Below are 17,223 nucleotides of genomic sequence, written 5' to 3'. Positions count from 1 at the left end.
GGAGAGGGTTGTTTGGGGTCTCATGATCCATGCGGTTCCTTTGCTGGGCACTCCTGGGGGTCTGGGAGTGGCCGATACTGCACACTGGGCTGGGAGGACTGCAGGCCTAAGCGCGATCAAACTGACCTGATAAAAGAATCCGTGAGACTGTTTCCACTTTAGGGCCCCATGGTCTTGTCACTGTGCTGCGAAGGGCTCTGTGGTGGTTACTGTGTAAAGGACCAGAGGCCTGATTCCCACAGTGCACATTAATGGATAAGGTTTGAGTAGGTAGAGAAGAAAGAAAAGGGCATTGAAAGGGGCATTTAAGACACAATGACTCAACCAGAGAGGACAAAAAAAAAAAATGAGAAAAAGTGGTAGTGAGTTGGGCTAGATTAATAACAATAAGAAGCAATAATGCTCTAAAGCTGGTTAAGCCAGGGACTGGGGGGACCCTGATGGTCAAGCAATTGATAAACATTAGGAGTCACAGGGAACACTGAGAAGGCAAGCAGGCTGTAGCATCAAAGGCATCAACAGGAAGAACAAGAACGGTTGAAGGTCGCTGGTCGTAAGTTCCCAGAGCCAATATTTTGTACAGTGGGGGTTTTCATCAAAGTACAGAACTCCAGCATAAAGGAGGGAGGGAATTCTGAACCATGTCCCATCTGCATCAGAATAAAAGGTGGCTCCAAGGAACCAATTTCTTCTTGTTGTTGTTGTGTTGTGTTTTGTTTTGCTTTTGAGAAAAAAAGTAAAAGATGTTTTATTGCTTTGCTAGCAAAGGAGAAGCACGGGGGACTCCTGTTGCATGGGCTCTGATTCTGCCCATCAGAGGGAACAGAAGGCTTTTAAAGAGCTGATTCAAAGGCTACCTTCCAGGTGTGCCCTGATGCCATCATAATTCACTTGTTAATTTGAGAAATGTCTTAGACCTTCTGGTGCCATCCCCGAAATCTGAATTATTCATTCCTAAGGACAGATATCTCAGCTTAGGATGGGAAGGAGGTAATCTGTTATTCCTGCCCCATGCACAAACACCCTCCAGATTAACTAAGGGTGGGTCAGCGTGGGAGAGGAAAAGAAAGAGAAAGAAACATGGCCATTTTAAAAATAAGTCCCAGCAACACAGCAGCAAGGGCTATATTCAAAGCATGAAGTGGACCACTGTTCCATTTCCCCACAGTCAATTCCTACCTTACATTTCTATGAAAAATGGGCAATGATATCTCCAAGCCGCTTCCTGCTGAGGGAGGGGGAAGGTGACCTACAGTCCTTGTTCTGTCAGGTGGGGCATGGACTTACAGGTGTCCAGCATCAGGGCAGTGCATAGTCCATGGTGGCTGTTGGTAGGAGATAGACAAGGCATACCTAGGGCAGGGATCATGCTAGGACAGCAATAAACAAGACAGCAGAGCATTACTTTGTGTTTTTTTGGGTTTTTTTGCAAACAATTAGCACAAAAGCAATTAGTATTTCAGCCAGTCTCTGAAAACCAAGAAGATAGTAACTCATTGAAGCTTCAGGTGGGACCCAACATACCTTCAATCTGTGAGTGGAGGCCACTTTGTGCTTTAGGAATGTTACCAGAGTCATTGGAAGCATCCACAATATTTAGTTTTTATAATGGCACGTGTCCCCTTGAACTGTAGTTAAAATATCTAATGTCAACTGATTTCTGTAAAATAACTTGCTCATTATCATCACCTCTATGTTTAGTAGAGAGATCCCTTTAACTGTGTCATTTAGGGCTCTCTTGGTAAAGCTAGTTAGGGCTTTTGTGTGCCACATCCCATTGTTTAGACCAATCTGAGGGAGAAATATCATGGTTAAATCATCACACAAGAGAAAAACAGATCAGGTTTATCTATATAGGAGCTTAGGAAGATTTGTTGGTCAATGAGATCAGGCTCGAATTGACTCCGGAAAAATTTGTGACTCTAGAGTCCTTTGTGATAGTTATTATTAGGCGTTCCCAAAGAACCAGATTTTAAAATGGATTATTCAAGTAGATTCCAACTTGTTTCAAAATTCAGGCAAAAATATTTGTATATCTAGTCTTAACAGTATTTAATATTTCATTATTTAAGTCTTCACAGGAACCACCCAGTGATATTCCATCACTGACAGAGCTGATGTCACCTTGTCCTTTGAGCCTGCTGTCATATTGATGGCCACATATGGGCCACGTAAGAATGGTCTTTGAGGATATGACCAAGAGGTTTCTGGCAAATGTGAGAAACTCTGATGCATCAGGAATCTTCTAAACATTTAAAAAATATAAAAAGGATGCATATTGGTTTGTTTTCCTAGTCACTTGGCCTATTGAATTGCAAATAATACATGTATGACTCTGTGTGTTTTCTTCCAGGGTCTTTCTTTCCTGATTTCAAGCCCTCCGAAACAGTGTTTAAAATAGTATTTTGGCTTGGATATCTAAACAGCTGCATCAACCCTATCATCTATCCATGCTCCAGTCAAGAGTTCAAGAAAGCCTTCCAGAATGTCTTGAGAATCCAGTGTCTCCGCAGAAAGCAGTCTTCTAAGCACGCCCTGGGCTACACCCTGCATGCCCCCAGCCAGGCCCTGGAGGGGCAGCCAAAGGACATGGTCCGCATCCCCGTGGGATCCGGGGAGACCTTCTATAAGATCTCCAAGACCGACGGGGTCTGTGAATGGAAATTTTTCTCTTCCATGCCCCACGGATCTGCCAGGATTACAATGCCCAAAGACCAATCAGCCTGCACCACGGCTCGGGTGAGAAGTAAAAGCTTTTTGCAGGTCTGCTGCTGTGTGGGGCCCTCAGACCCCAGCCTTGGAGAAAGCCACCAAGTTCCAACCATTAAGATCCACACCATCTCCCTCAGTGAGAATGGAGAGGAAGTCTAGAGGACAGGAAAGGTCAGAGAAAAGGGGTGACTCTAGGTTCCCTCCCCACTTCCCACACAGAAGGCCACTCACCCTTCCTGCAGGACAAGAGGGCACCATCCAACAAAGGCCCATCTGGGAATGGGGTGGGGGAGGAGACCCAACTCATCAGGCAGCAGGTGGGTCTTACGGAAGAGGCAGGATGTCTCACCACCACCTGGTTCAAAGTGAGCCAGATGGCATTTCCCCCAAGCTAATGTCTCTCGGTCATTTTCTGAATCTGCTTTCCACAACTGGCCCTTTCAACGAAAAACACCATGGGAAACAGAATTTCATACACAATCCAAAAGACTATAAATATAGGATTATGATTTCATCATGAATATTTTGAGCACACACTCTAAGTTTGGAGCTATTTCTCGATGAAAGTGAGGGGATTTTATTTTCAGGCTAAACCTACTCACAGCCACATTTGACATTTATGGAGACAGGGTCGAGAGAGGAAGGACTGTAGATGGCGGCCAATACCCGAACACGTTCTTTTAGAGTGAGTTTTAAAACGCCATCATTTCTGATACAACGAGTTTCTCAATTTGGGTGCAACTGGACAGTGAGATTTACCCTTGGCTGCACTTTGGATATTGTTCCTTGTCCCCTAAAGGGACATTCATGTCTCAGAATGAGACAGAGACACATTCTCTGCCATTGGGCTTGGAGAATGTGGAAAGAACCAAGCAGGAAAAGCATACTTTTCCCAAGAGACATGAGGCTCAGTTTTGCAAATTAACTACTAAGGACAGAAATCCTTCCAGAAGCTCCCAGATTATATAAAAGAAAGCCCCTTCTGCAACATTTAAAGATCAAGAAGTTGGGGTGGGTGCTCATTTCCCCCTAAGGTAAAGATTGCCAAATTACTCCACAACATTTTTGATGTGGCCTAAAAAGACCTTTCTTGACAAATCACTTACCTTTTCCAGAACTCCAATTTGAAAATACAGAGCTCATTCTCTTTTGACTTCCATTTCTTTTTATCTGCTTGCCAACTGCATATTGAGGTGAGGTTTACCTGGGTTGTATTGGAATGAGCCCAAGGTCCAGGTATATCCTTCCTGAACTTTGAAAGACACTAATGCTCAGCCTTGAACATGGAATGACTGATGGCCAAAGAACTGCCCAGAGCATGAGTTTGCAAACGTTTTTGACAAAAACCCATCTATCCTGGCAAAAGATCCAGTAGCCTATTCAATTTCATCTATGCCTGCTTTCTGCAAGAACCTGGGGAACATGCTATTTTTCAATTATATAAACACCAAATTTTGACAAACCTTAATAACTCAGATGACTGCTAATGACGGAGATGGTAACCATATGTAAAAATTCAAATATGCCTGTCATTCCACATTAAGAACTTAAAAAGTAGGATTTAAGAATTCCAGAGCAGGTTGAAGGGGATGCGTAAACTTCCAGCAAGGCTGTGGCCCCAGTATCTTTCTCTTCCTTCCTTGCTGCAAGGTGCTCATTTCCTTAAATCTTTCTCAAAGGCGACTCTCTTTCCACACTGCAACAGATGGTGTACATGCATGTGGGTTGGGGTTTTGTGGTGGGGTGTGTTTGGATTTTGAGTAGGACTGCTTCCTCAGTGTTATTCTGCCTAGAGTCCTCTGATTGTCCAGAGGGACGGATATTTGGCCTTGTGTTCAGAACCTGGATTCTGGCGCTTAGAAGTTGGCTGGATTTTTAGACTCTCCTGGTCCTCTCTGCATGTCCCATAATGCTTCTACCAGATGTGTCCTTCGTATTCTCAAGGCAGGCATTAGGGAGAACTGGAATATGCAGGCCTCACTGATTTCTGCCTTGATAGGAAAGATAAGCTCTGTTGTCCAGAGAGCTTCTTTCAGATTCTGAATTTAGGGGGAAAAAAATTCACACTTGGCCCTGGTTTCCCCTGCAGGAAGGGTATCCTCATAGGTAATCACTTTTCTTCAGCAAAATGTCATCCCATGTTAGAGATGATCTTTTAAACACTTTTACAGATAAATCTAAATTTTAGATATGGGAAAAAGAAGAGCACCAAAAAGTCAGCACGCCACTTCCAATCAAAGTAAACCACTAAGAAATCTTTTGACCATCAGATAAAAACCATGGCAATTGTATCCATGTAAAATTGTCCATAAATAATTGTCTGCTCCACTGTTCTCCAGCACCACTCTCTCTGCGGAGGCAAACTTTACATGTTTTTTTCTTTTCCCATAGCATGATAACTGGTATAAACATGCCAAGAAATTGGTAATGTCACCCAAAAGTTAGTAACAACATGGATTAAACAATACACAAGTTATGTTTTACTCATCCACAAAAATATCTGTACTTTTAAGCATGCCAAAAATTATCTAAAATTGTTACAGCTAAACAAATGATTGTCATATTTATACTCACATGTTTACTGTTTCTATTTGGAGTGGGAGGAATTTACCCAGAGTAACAGTGGTTACAATGTTTTCTCCAATGTGTTATAAAAAGCAGCTGCTCTGGGATTGTCCCCACATCACAAGAATCGATGTTGATGTCGCATGGGAGAGGCGAGATGGGCCTTGATTCTGCAGATCATATTGCATGCGTTGAAAGGGTCCTTGAAGTTCTTTATTCAAAAATTTCCCCAGACTATTTGCAAGGGTTTCAGAAGAGCATTTTACTCACCCTCCTTTTCTTCTCATTTGCTTCTGGGGCGAGACCTGCACAGGTCCTCATACCCACACTTTAAAATGTGGTTCCTTGGGATTGACTGCAAATTAACCTTGGCAAGTAGGCTACCAAATCTCCAGTGCAGCCAAGAGCAGGTCATCATCAGAAATTTGGTATCTACAATTCCAGAAGACCACACCACTTTTTTAGGGTTGATTATCTAGAATGTTGTTCAGACCTTGCAAGAAGGGACAAGTATACCAACTTGGGAGAAAGATGGGCACATGAAAGAATGCAGAAGAGGCTGCATAGGCCAAGAATGGAAAACACAATCGTGGCCAGGACATCCACTGGGAGGTGTGTTGAAGTTATTGATTACCAGCCGTGGTTCATAGGAACACTCCGGAAGTGTATTTTTTTGAGAAAAATGAACGTTAACAGATCCATTGCTTACTCTCACGTGTATTCCAACTTTTTTTTTTATTTTATTTGAGTTGGAGAAAAGGGAAAGGATGATAGGTTTTCCACCATGAATTTCAGAGAATATGTTGAGCATGGGAAACTCATGGATGCCACTGTGAGAGAAGGGTTCAGAGTGGTGATTGCCAGGTTGCCAGAGACCCAGGCAATCTGAGGCACCTTGGCAGCTGTGCCACTTGCTAGATGGCAGCCCCCTGCCTTTTCTTTCCCATATGACAGCGGCACATCGCAATCATCTTGGTCTCTCCTCTCTTCAATGTGCACCATCATGCAGATCTTCTAGCTTCAGTGGGTCTCTTGTTCATGGCCTGGGGGTGAGAACATTTGGGGAAACTATTTGCTTGGGCAAGTAATTGTTCATCCTTTAATGACAGCTACTTAGTCATAGCTGGACAAACATTCTCAGTTGCTTCTGGGGCGAGATCTGCACAGGTCCTCCTGCCAAAAAAGACGCTGCCTCTTTATGTGAACATTTGTTGATGTATTGAAGGACAAGAGCTCTGCTCATCAACAAAGCGGGGAGGGGTGGCAACTAAGGGGAAGTCAAGCAGGTGGAAGGCAAATCTCCTAGAAAAAGCCAGGGAAGGCAGAGGTGGCACACATGGAGACTTCAGAGCTGTACTCACTCGACCCTCTGATCTCTTTTACACTACTAGGACTTTTAACCATGAAACCACCTGTACACAGCTCCCGCCGAGCCCAATTGGAACACTGTTGCGCCTGCTCCGTGTCTACAAACTAAGCTGTGGAGCAGGGCTGAGTCCACCATCTTCCAAAAGCAATGGCAGCAGTGGCCTCTGGCCCTTCAAAGTCCCTGCAAGATGAGTGAGTGGAAATGACTGTCACCCAGCTGAGCCAGGAAAACAAGTTAGGATGTCAGCGGAGGACCCTGGCCCCTTGCCTGGGTTGCCATCAACACAATCTTATTTTTGATCCCCAGACCCAAATGTCTTGTGGGTGGACTGGGAATCGCTGCATCTGCTCTGGGTAGGAAAATGTCATTTCTTCTTCGCCACTGCAGCCGGATTATGGGTTCTCCCACCTGCAGGGAAGGCTGCGGGGTGGCAGGGGACTGAGGGGCAAGGCATTTAGTGGTGTTTTGCTGCCCTTAGGCTGGAAGCTTGCTCATTTCAAGAGGCAAAATGATTCCTTTTCCTTTTCCTGTGGCTCAGGAGTCACTACATTATCTCCTTCCATATCATGTTCAGTTGTGGACATGTTATAATCTGGAAATAATTTTGGCCAGACTAGGAAAACTACAGACTTCATTAGGTAAAAAATCCGAAAGCAGATGTATACTGTATTTAGAGAAAAATATACCGAGGGCACAGGCCTATTAAACAGCCTGAATACAGCAGGTGCATTTGAATGTGAAAGAGAAGACGTGAAGACTGAAAAGCCCAATGTGAGTTTCTTATTTTCATCCATGACTTTGCTTTTTATTTGTCCAGGTGATTTCTCTTATCTTGGGACATTCCCATGTGGCAGAAAGAGAAGGGCTTCACTTGGCACATGAAGAAATAGGGGAGTGAGCAGAGGGGTTTCTTTGAATATCCCCATATTCAGCCTCCACCTCCTTTTTCAACGACACCTCCATGTCCCCGAGGTCCACAACCTCTAACTTTCCTGTTTTGCCCTTCCATCTCTAACCCATAATTCCAGCTGTGTTGGCACCTGCTCTCCTGATCTCTCTGGCAGCACAGTATCATCCCAGGGGCCAAGTGCAGGTTTGTCCCCGTTTCTCTCCATGGCTATCAGACAGGACATGTAATTCTGCTCCTTCTCCCTAGCTAGGACACCAGGGAGTTAAGGAAATAGGACAGGAGGCTCTTGATTTGCTCAATTTGGTGGCATGTAAGCCACAGTCAGCAGTGACTGTCACCATAAGGTCCTCAGGAACACAAAGGTCCCAAAGGGAATCACGGGAACACTCCTACTCCCAGTGAGCCTGCCAGTCACTTCGGACACTGATGGTCAGCAGCAAACTACCTCCCTGTGCCAAGCACTGAACTTGGCATGAAAACCACAGAGAGGCACAGACAGTTCCCAACTTAGGAGCTGGATGGGTTCCAAGTTCACCTGCCTAGAAATCAAGAATGATTTTCCAACAGGCATTGTTACACATGGGGAGGGGAGGGCTGTTCCCAGATGAACCAAAAAATAAAAGTCTATTTAATGTTCACCAAGACTTGGCAAACTTTTTCTGTAAACAGCTAATTAGTAAACGGTGTAGGCATCGTGAGTTTTATGTGCTCTATCACACGTATTTCTCTGTTTGGACATTTTGAGGGTAGGGGAGGTCATCCTTTAAGAATGTAGACCCATTCTTAGCTTGAAAAAAAAAGGTGTGGGCCAGATTTAGCCCATGAGGATAAATTTGCCACCCATCACAGCTTCCAGCACAGTGCAAATAATGGGAGTTTGGGGGTGTTCAGCATATAAGCATTTTTTAAACATGTCATTCATTGACACATCTCCACTTAGCTAAATCAATGCTCCCAACCTGCATGAGTTGCTAGTCAAAGTGACAAGTTCAAGTCCCAGGGTGATTTTCTGAGCAGGTGCAAAAAGCAGAGGTGAGACCCTCTGCACTCCATCACTGGCCCCCGCAGAGCAGACAGGCCCACAGGAGCCCAGGTGAATGGGTGGCCGGCTCAGCCCTTCACCTCCTGGGCCTGACTCGGAGAACAGCCACAACTACATGCCCCTTGACCATGGCTAACCTCAAATTCCTCCCAGGCCCTTGGGAACTGCTAAAGGGGAGGTCCACAGAAGTCTTTGGGGCCACGCTTGGCTCCTTGGAGAGTCCTCCTGACCACAGTGCCCTGTACCGGGCTCTGCCTGGAGCTCACTCAGAGTCATGGGGTACAAACGGAGGGCATCTGCCAAAGGACAAACAGAAGGAGGAGCTCTTCTCCTCCTCCTCTTTTCCTATTTTTTCTTTTTTCTGTAAGTCAGGGGTCCCCTAACTGGGAAAGACGTGGTGTTGCTATGGGGAAATGTAGTTGGCCCTCCCAGGCACCAAAGCCAGGTTCTGAGCGAGGTGTGTGCTGGGGAGCACCCTGCCCTTCCCTCTCCAGCTCTGGTGGGTGCTGAGGGGCAGAAGGACATTCCCAATAGGAAATAAGGCTCTGTGCTCATGGCGCCCGGCAGGGTGCCCGCAGTGCTGAGGAGACGCCTTCACTGGGCCTGGGTGCAGCGGGTGCAGAATTGCTGGAGAAGGACCTGGAAGCATTGAGGCTCTTTTAATGACACTGCCGTCTCCTCTGAGTACAGAAGAGGAGCTTTGGATGAACACTGTGTGGCAGGGTCCCTTCCCCCTCCCCTGCTCTTGATCTTGCCTTTCCCAGCCTCCTGTCCTGTCCCTTCCTCTGTCTCCATAGCTCCACCCTGAACTTGCTGCTGACTTTACTGACCGTGTGAGATGTTGGGGTAGGCACCCTTCCTGCAGTGTTGGGGTAGGTACCCTTCTCCGTGGAATGTTCTGCTCTGGGTGACAGGTCGGGGCTTCCCTGAGTAACAGCCCTGACTCAGTGAATTCTGTTCCCTGCAGCCTCCCTGCCCAGGGCGGGGGGCCTGTCCACAAAGGTGAGGACGTTCCCAAGGCCCCAGTCCTCAAGAACTTTCACCCTGTCCTTGTATGCTGTCTCTCTGGGCTTACACTGTTGGTTCCAATGGAGGTGCGACACTGTGCGGCCACGTGTTAGAAAACAGCTGGTGGTCAGAGCGGTTCCTGGTGTTGCTGACCACACTCCCGGGGTAGGCACCTCTTCCGTTGCCAGTGGTCGCTGCTTACTCTGACTCTGTCTTGCAAAGTCACCTGTCCTCTTGCTCCTCATCTTTTGTCTCTTGCCTTTAATGTTTCTTTTCTGTTGGATTTTCCCTTGGGGCCTTTGAGGCCTTAATTCATCCTATAAAGTAAACCTGGCTCCTTTAGCATTGGGCACAGGAGGCACACCCCAGGCAAAACTGTCAGCTAGGCAGAGATGTTCTTCTCTTCTGGGCTCTGCTTCTTCTTCCTGTCCCCACCAGCTCATCTGTGACTGGGACTTCTTCACTCCCCTTGTCCTTGCATTGGGAACTTTTCTGCCCCAAGAAAAGAGTCCCCTCCCACCGAGTGTGTTCTGGCTTTTGCTGCCATGGCTCCATGCATCTGTAGACCCCCGTGTTCGTCTTCGTCGCAGACCCATCATTACAAAGCACTGCAGACTGGGTGGCTGCCGCCAGACATCTCCTGTCCTACTGCTCTGGAGGCTGGAAGTCCAAGGTCAAGGCATTAGCAGGTGGTTTCTTCAGAGGTCTCTCCCTGTCTTACGCCGTCTGTGCATGCACAGGTCTCTGTCCTAACCTCCTCTTCTCATCAGAACACCAGGCTTATTACAGCAGGATCCACCCTCGTGACCTCTCTAAAGACCCCGTTTTCAAACACAGTCCCATTGTGAGATAATGGGGGTCAGGGGTTAGGATTTCCATAGGAATTTGGGAGGCACTCAGCTCACCCATCTGAACCTTCCCTGCTCTCCTTTCTTCCAATAACAACAACAAAAAAAGTATCCATAATTCTTTTCCCAGATTAGAAGGTCAAATTCAGCCCCTTCTGATTACTCCAATCCCTCCCCAAGTTCTTACACCAATTCTCTGTAAAATATATTTGTCAATTAAGCGTGTACTGCATTTTTAAAATCCATATCTATTTAGTGTACTTTAAAATGTGAATTGCATACACTGTGCATATATAGGTTCTGTCTACTCAACTAGATAAAAACTCCTGGGGAGCGTGAACAGCCATGTCATTTAATTGGACTAAGACCCCCAGTCCCAAGTAGGCAAGGAGAGAGAAGAGTAGACTAGGGTCTGGAGACCAGGCCCATAGGGACATGGACATACCCAGGAAGGCCCAGGGAAAAGGTTGAGGATCCTGGGGTTTCCGAAAAGTTATAGTAAAGCTATTACAGTGGTGCATGCCTTTAATCCCTGTGGCCTGAGAGGCTGAGGCAGGAGGATCGCAAGTTCAAAGTCAGCCTCAGCAATTTAGTAAAGCCCTAAGCAACTTAGCAAGACCCTGTCTGTAAACAAAATATATAAAAAGGAATGGGGATGTGTCTCAGTGGTGAAATTAGGTTCAATCCTGGTGTTAAAAGAAAATATTTTTAAAAATCATAGTAAGATCCTAATTAAGGGGAAGATCACAGCTGTGGACTCACAGCCCAGCAGCCACCTCAAGTCAGGGGATAGATGGTCATCCCAGAGACACCAGCACCCAGGAAAGCAGAGCCCCCTCCCTGAATGTGCAGACCCCGGGCCCCGAGGGCAAGGTGGAGTCAAGGACCAGCTGCAGTCCAGTCCTGAGAACCAGATCTGGGAGGACCTTCGGGAACCTGTGGTCAACCCAAGCCTTCCCAGTCACAGGTTGATTAAGGGTATGTCGATGGGACCTGCCCAACTTCAGGAATGGCTTGGAAAATGGGTACCCAGGAGCCTTCCGGCAGGTTTGAGGCAATTCCCTCTATTCAGTGTCATAACCTAAGAAAAGAGGAGAGGAGGCTGCTCTGACCCCACGGGATGGGAGGCTTATACTCAGATTAATTGAGACCCCTGAAGGCTACCTCCCACCCTACTGCCTAAGCCTCGGGTGGCTTCTGCAGGGTCTTGGAGCATCTTGTGTGCCCACCTGGCCTTTCTTGTGAAATTCTCCTATTTCTGTTTCATCAGCCTCCTGAGCTGTTGTGGACATGTTCCTTGCCCTGACAGCACAGAGGGATATCTCCTCCTCTGCCCTGGTTCCCACTGAGAAGCGGAGGGCATTTATCCTCATTAGGAAGACTCAGGGCACTGACACACAGCATCTCCTGGCTGGCGTTCTGCACAAGAGACACGGCTGCTTGGGTTTCCCCTCCCCCGCCCTGTCCCAGGGGACTCTCAGATTGTATTGTTCCTCGTCCCCTAATATCAACAGCAAGGAAGCACCCCTGTTGCTAGAGCAACACCATTCATTAGCTTTGGCAAATCTAGAAATAGGGAAAGAAAAGTCACATGAAAAGCCAGGGCCGACAGAAGAATTCAGTGTATTCAAGCCAGACACCATCCAAATACAGGGTGGCATGCCTATAGTGACAGCTTACTGATTTATCCACTTAAAGAAAAATTGTCTTTCTCCCCAGACCTGAGTCTGCATCCTTTAGCTCAACCTGGCCTCACCTCTCACCATTGCCATCGCCAGTGTTGGGAGGCCCGTTCATCAAACACCAAGCATCGGGTGAGGACTGTTTGCCCCCCAGTGTCTTCCCTTCCCAGGGCCCTGTGTCATACAGGAGAGGACAGTGGTGGTAAAGAGCAGAGACGGAGGCGACATTGACAAACGGTAGGGGAAGGAGCAGTTTCAATTTACAAATAAGGATGCCCAAATTCCAACCAACAAGTAGGGAAGCTATTAAAAATATTCTAGAAAGCATTTTTATGAGCAAAACACACCAGCATTGCAAGGATTTAAGTAACAATTTATTGCCAGTTTTCTACAGACATTTTTTTAAAAGAGATAAACATTGATTAGGAAATAATTGAATTAAAAAGTGGAGTCCCTTGCTGGCTGTCCCCTCCATTTCAGAAGTTGGCAACCAAACATGTCACACAACCCCAATTCCTAAACTTCAGTGGAGAGCTGACATGGGCAGCCGGAGTTTCACTTCCGACTTGGAAAGTACTTGCCTCCTTCATCGGATGGGAAGGAAAACAACTATCTTTGTCTCTGGGTGTAAGAAGTCCCAGCCGTCGGCTTTCTAACATGTCCACTCAAACTCAACTCAACCTTGCTGACAATGAAAACTCATCCCTAACACGCACCGATGATGGATCCTGCGGAGATAAGGCTTGAACTATACAAGCTCTCTTTTTGGAGTACCTGCTACATGCCAAGCCCCATGCACACTGTGGGAAGGTGAGGAGCCAGATCTCACAGTCACATTCCCAGGGAAACATTCTCACAGAGAACAGTGCAATGACGGGGGCATGAGACAAGGAGGGCAGGGAAATCTGTAGGGAGTCAGAGAAAGAGGGAAGATGGGAAAAGGGGGGCTTGCCTGCCCTCCCCTGGGGCTCTCCTTGTGTGAGCTCTCTACTGCGGAACCTGATCTCCCTGCCCTCCCAGAGCCCATCACAGGAGGGCAACTGGAAGGATCTTGAGAGCAGTGTGGTGGGAAGAGCTGCGGACGGGGTCTCAGACCTGCCTTTGGTACTGTCTGCATCTCTCAGTGACCAGGCAAGTCTTTTGACCCCTCTGCCCCCGTGTCTCACCTGTGAACTGGGGAGCCGGTGAAGGTATGCAGGAAGAATCCTCATGTGCTGATAAAACCTATGGAATTCAGCAGGCCCCCAACACACGCCAGACACACTCTCTCCAGGTCCCCATTTCCCCTCCCAGTTGCTGTCCACCTAAGATGATTACAACAAAGCTTACCTGTATCTGCAAGCCCTGAAAGAAACCACATGCAGGGAGAGAGAGGCTGGATCTCCCCCTTCCTTTGCTCTTCACCTACTGCAACTTTACCTGTTGCCAGAGGTTGATTTGCACTCACTGAACATTCACTTCTCTTCAACTAGGCAGGAAGTCTCTAAGCAAGCATGTGCCAACCTGGGGCGCTGACATGTCTAACTCAGGGTACTAAGCATCAGATTCTCGATTATCCACCTCCACCTCCCATGCTCTTTTCTTTGACTTGGAAATATTTCTCCTTGGATTTTTTTTTTTTTTAAATCAGACTCCTGGCACTACTTGGAAGCTTTCCACCAAAACCAGGATTATAGACACCCAGAACATGGGAAACATGGGACCAGGGCTGGTATGTGTTATCTTTCTCCCACCAGCCACTTACTGGCATTAGGAAGCGTTTTTATGTTCTCGCGGTTGTCCTGTGAAGGATACTACATAAAATGCAGTCATTCTATAGAAGGTGTGGGTGTGAGTTTACATAACTGACGTTATGGAAAAGAGAAGTTGTTTTGACCGCTGGAAGAAGGGACAGGATTTGACACAAAGCTGGGGTTTAGAATCATTTAAGGAGACAGGGCTGAGCACTTCCTGGTAACTGTCAGAAGTGAAAGTTTACAAGAAAAAACAGTCCCCCCGCCCCCGCAGTTGTGAACAGAGAGAGGTTTGATTTTGTGGAATTGAGCCCCTGTCCTGGGAACTCCAGAGCAATCTCACTTCTGATTTCAGACCTGCCCCTCAGGTCCAGGACTGTTGTGGAGCCTTGAGTGGATCTGCAGGAAGCTTCTGGGCAGGGGGTTTAGCAGCAAAGTCCACACCGAGCTCAGCTCAGCAGGACTCGGTCTGATGGGGCATTCAGCTCTACCCAGAGGCTATCGTTAGCAGCCACCATCTTCCTGCCAAATGGACTCTTGTGACTCAGAACCTCAAACTTGCTTTAAACAGAAGAGAAAGTCACTTTCAGAGATGGGGTTCTTGGCCCAGGCCTCCTTTGGATAAACAGAGTCTATGACTATTTTGGTCCTCTGGGTTTTAAGAAGCAGCTGCTAAGTTATGGCAAGAGCAAAGGGATCAGTGTTGGTCCAAATTAAAGTGAAGAGTTTCCAATTCTTTCAGAGTTGGGGGGGGGGGGGGGAGCTAGAGCCATGTCACAGGGAACAGCACATGGCTGGCCTGGTAAGGGGGAATTGAGCACGGCTTCTGCTGGGACAACCCGCCCCTTCCCAGGTCTGGCCTGCGGAAACGGATACTTCAGCTTTGGAGTAAGAATTCCCACTCTAAAAACTGATAAAATTTTGCTCACATTGATGCATGAAGCTGAGTATATTAAAAGTAGAATATGATTGTTTGAAGGTCAGTCCACGTTGTTTCGTCAGGGGGCATTACCCCCATTACGAGGAGTCAGCTCCCTGTCCATGAATTCCATCCTTCCTGCCTCACGAAGGGCCTGCAACCCTGCCGTCGTTCCTGTTCCCCTCTGAGCTTTAGAATCCTCCTCGGGAGCTGCCAGGTCTTGCTCTATCAATGCTCTGTCAAGTTTCATCTGACTGTAGCTCGAATCTCACATAGGACTGAGGTCCCCGCTGGAACACTGGCCCAAGTTTGGAGATGTCAGCTTAGCAGAACTCCCCCTGCTTCCTTCTTAGAAGGTAGATGCTCGTGTTTCCTGAGTGTCCCCCAGATTCTAGCACATCCACAGAAGTAGAAGAAGCCACACCACAAAACAAAATCTCCTTCTCCCAAAGCAGCTGCCATTGCACAAGGCTGCTCTCTCAGGCATTTACCCAGCCTGTAATACCCAGTGCAGACTGACTGGGCACCAGGGCCTGGAGATTAACAGTGGTAGAGACACAGTCCTTGCCTCAAAGCCCCTGCAGCCCATGGAGAGCACAGGCAAGCCAACAAGTACAGGAGCACATGGCAAGCGTGTGGCTCAGTATCCGTGCAGTGCTATAGAGACCTGGAGGGTGGTACCCTCCCAGCCTCACTGGGGCTTCTCATGAATGGTAACTTTTAGTGGCATCCTATAGGACAAAACTGAGTGGGGAGCAGAAGGTGTTGTTCCTGGCAAGGAAGGAACACATCCATGCCAAGGCCCTGAGTTTGGTGAGTCTCAAGCATGTGCTGGGGTTGCCCCCTCTCACTCTACCAGGAGGGGAAAAATCAGCCTTGCTGAGCATGGTGGCCAGTCCCCGATACCTGTAGGCAAATTCACCTGCTTTTCTTCTTGCTCTTTTGAGGCTGAGGAAGAGCTCACTGGGTGAGTCTATACATAGCAAGCACAGGACTTCCCTAACAGAGCCACCATGTTTGGCTTGACTGAAGATGGAAAGGCCTTGGTCTTCCAGGGGCCTGATTCTCTGTTTTTAAGGTTGAGCACAGCATTGCAGTGGGTGGCTGAATAAGAAAAGAAGAAAAGCTATTTCTTTCTCTTTGTGCAAATAAACATTGCCTCAAACGTGCTAATCCATAGAACACCACACCATTTGGACATCTTAACCTGAAAATCGAACACAAGGCAATTCTGCGTTATTAAAAGTGGAGGAATTATTTGCAGCAAGAAAACATTGTGCAATGTGTTTTAAAAAGAAAGAGTTCTGTCCTACAAAACAATGAAGGAGAAGATTGCTTCACAGAGGACCCCCTGGTGGGCTTCTCTGTCCTCGCAGGTCAGCAGCTCTTGCTAAGTGGGGGCTCCTGCCTAGCAGAAGTGGCTGGCAACTCACTGCAAGGCAAATGCAGCAGAGGTGGTGGCAGAACAGAAGACGTGGAGCTGCACTCCGCCATCAGTAGCAGTTAGGAAGGATGTGACTTACTGGGGCGAAGGAAAACAAAAGGCGAGGCTCATTTTCCCCGTGAAATCAAAACCGTAGTTGAGTAAACAAGGCAGATGCATTTAAACTTGGACTCCGCAACACTTCCTGGCCCTCTCCAGCTTTTCTGCTTGTATCCTCCTTAAGTCTGCTCAAAATACAAACCCAGCTTGTCCTCATCGCCCGAGAAGTAGACGTGGGCTGGCTGGCTGATTTTAGCTGCTATGGTTTTCCTATAACCTTTACAACTGTTGTGATCAGTGAGTTCCCTGTGAGGTATGATGTCTAGCTGCACCATGTTTGTGAGCCATGCCCACCTGCTCCAAGCTTGCTGTTCAGTCAGTCCAGCTGACAATCTCATTACCTTCCCTTCTATATTAAAAAAAAAAAAGTTAGTCTGAATCATACTGAGAGTTTGGTATGTGCTCTGTGCTATACGAGAGAGAATTCTCTCCTGCATCTGATTAATATGTTCATGTGTGTGAATTGTTATACTTGAATTATCTGCACCAATTGTATTAAGGCATATATCTGACACCCAGGCTGTCTACAATGGCTTCAAAACATTTTATTTCTTTTAAATGGACTGAAATTTGCTTGGAATGTGCTACTAAGTGTTCCTGAATTTTCTACATGCTATTTTTACAGGTTCATTTGTTTATAATGTGACATGGTGATCATGTTGGTTTTCTGTTCTATTTTTCTTTGAAGAAAATGAATGTACATATTTCAAAGCAAATGAATAAATTATTGAGAAGCTATAAGGATCATGCCCATTGTTAAAAGTGAATTTATTTTATTTGTTTAATAAAGTGTTCAAATAACAAGAATTTATATTGTCCTTATTCATATGGATGCCATGTATTTAAGTGTTGTTCGAAATTGATATATGTTCTCTAATAAAGTATTTAAGCC

General features: G+C 46.7%; 1 protein-coding gene across 5 annotated transcripts in view; it reads left to right on the top strand.

The window, feature by feature from the left end:
- The window catches only part of ADRA1A (adrenoceptor alpha 1A), a 99,861-nt gene extending 82,646 nt beyond the window's left edge, over positions 1-17,215 (top strand). For 4 of the 5 annotated variants that reach the window (XM_081269085.1, XM_081269086.1, XM_081269087.1 and 1 more), the window contains one exon: positions 2,354-17,215. In XM_081269085.1, the coding sequence (XP_081125211.1) occupies positions 2,354-2,871 (518 nt within the window). In that variant the 3' untranslated portion in view covers positions 2,872-17,215. The remainder of the gene's footprint in view (positions 1-2,353) is intronic. The other variant, XM_081269089.1, reaches the window with a different exon arrangement.
- Positions 17,216-17,223: the final 8 nt, after the last annotated feature.

Source organism: Spermophilus citellus, assembly GCF_964194105.1.
Source record: "Spermophilus citellus genome assembly, chromosome: 16".
NCBI lineage: Eukaryota > Metazoa > Chordata > Mammalia > Rodentia > Sciuridae > Spermophilus > Spermophilus citellus.
The sequence above is the reverse complement of the archived record's forward strand: the minus strand, read 5'-3'. Positions and strand labels throughout refer to the sequence as shown.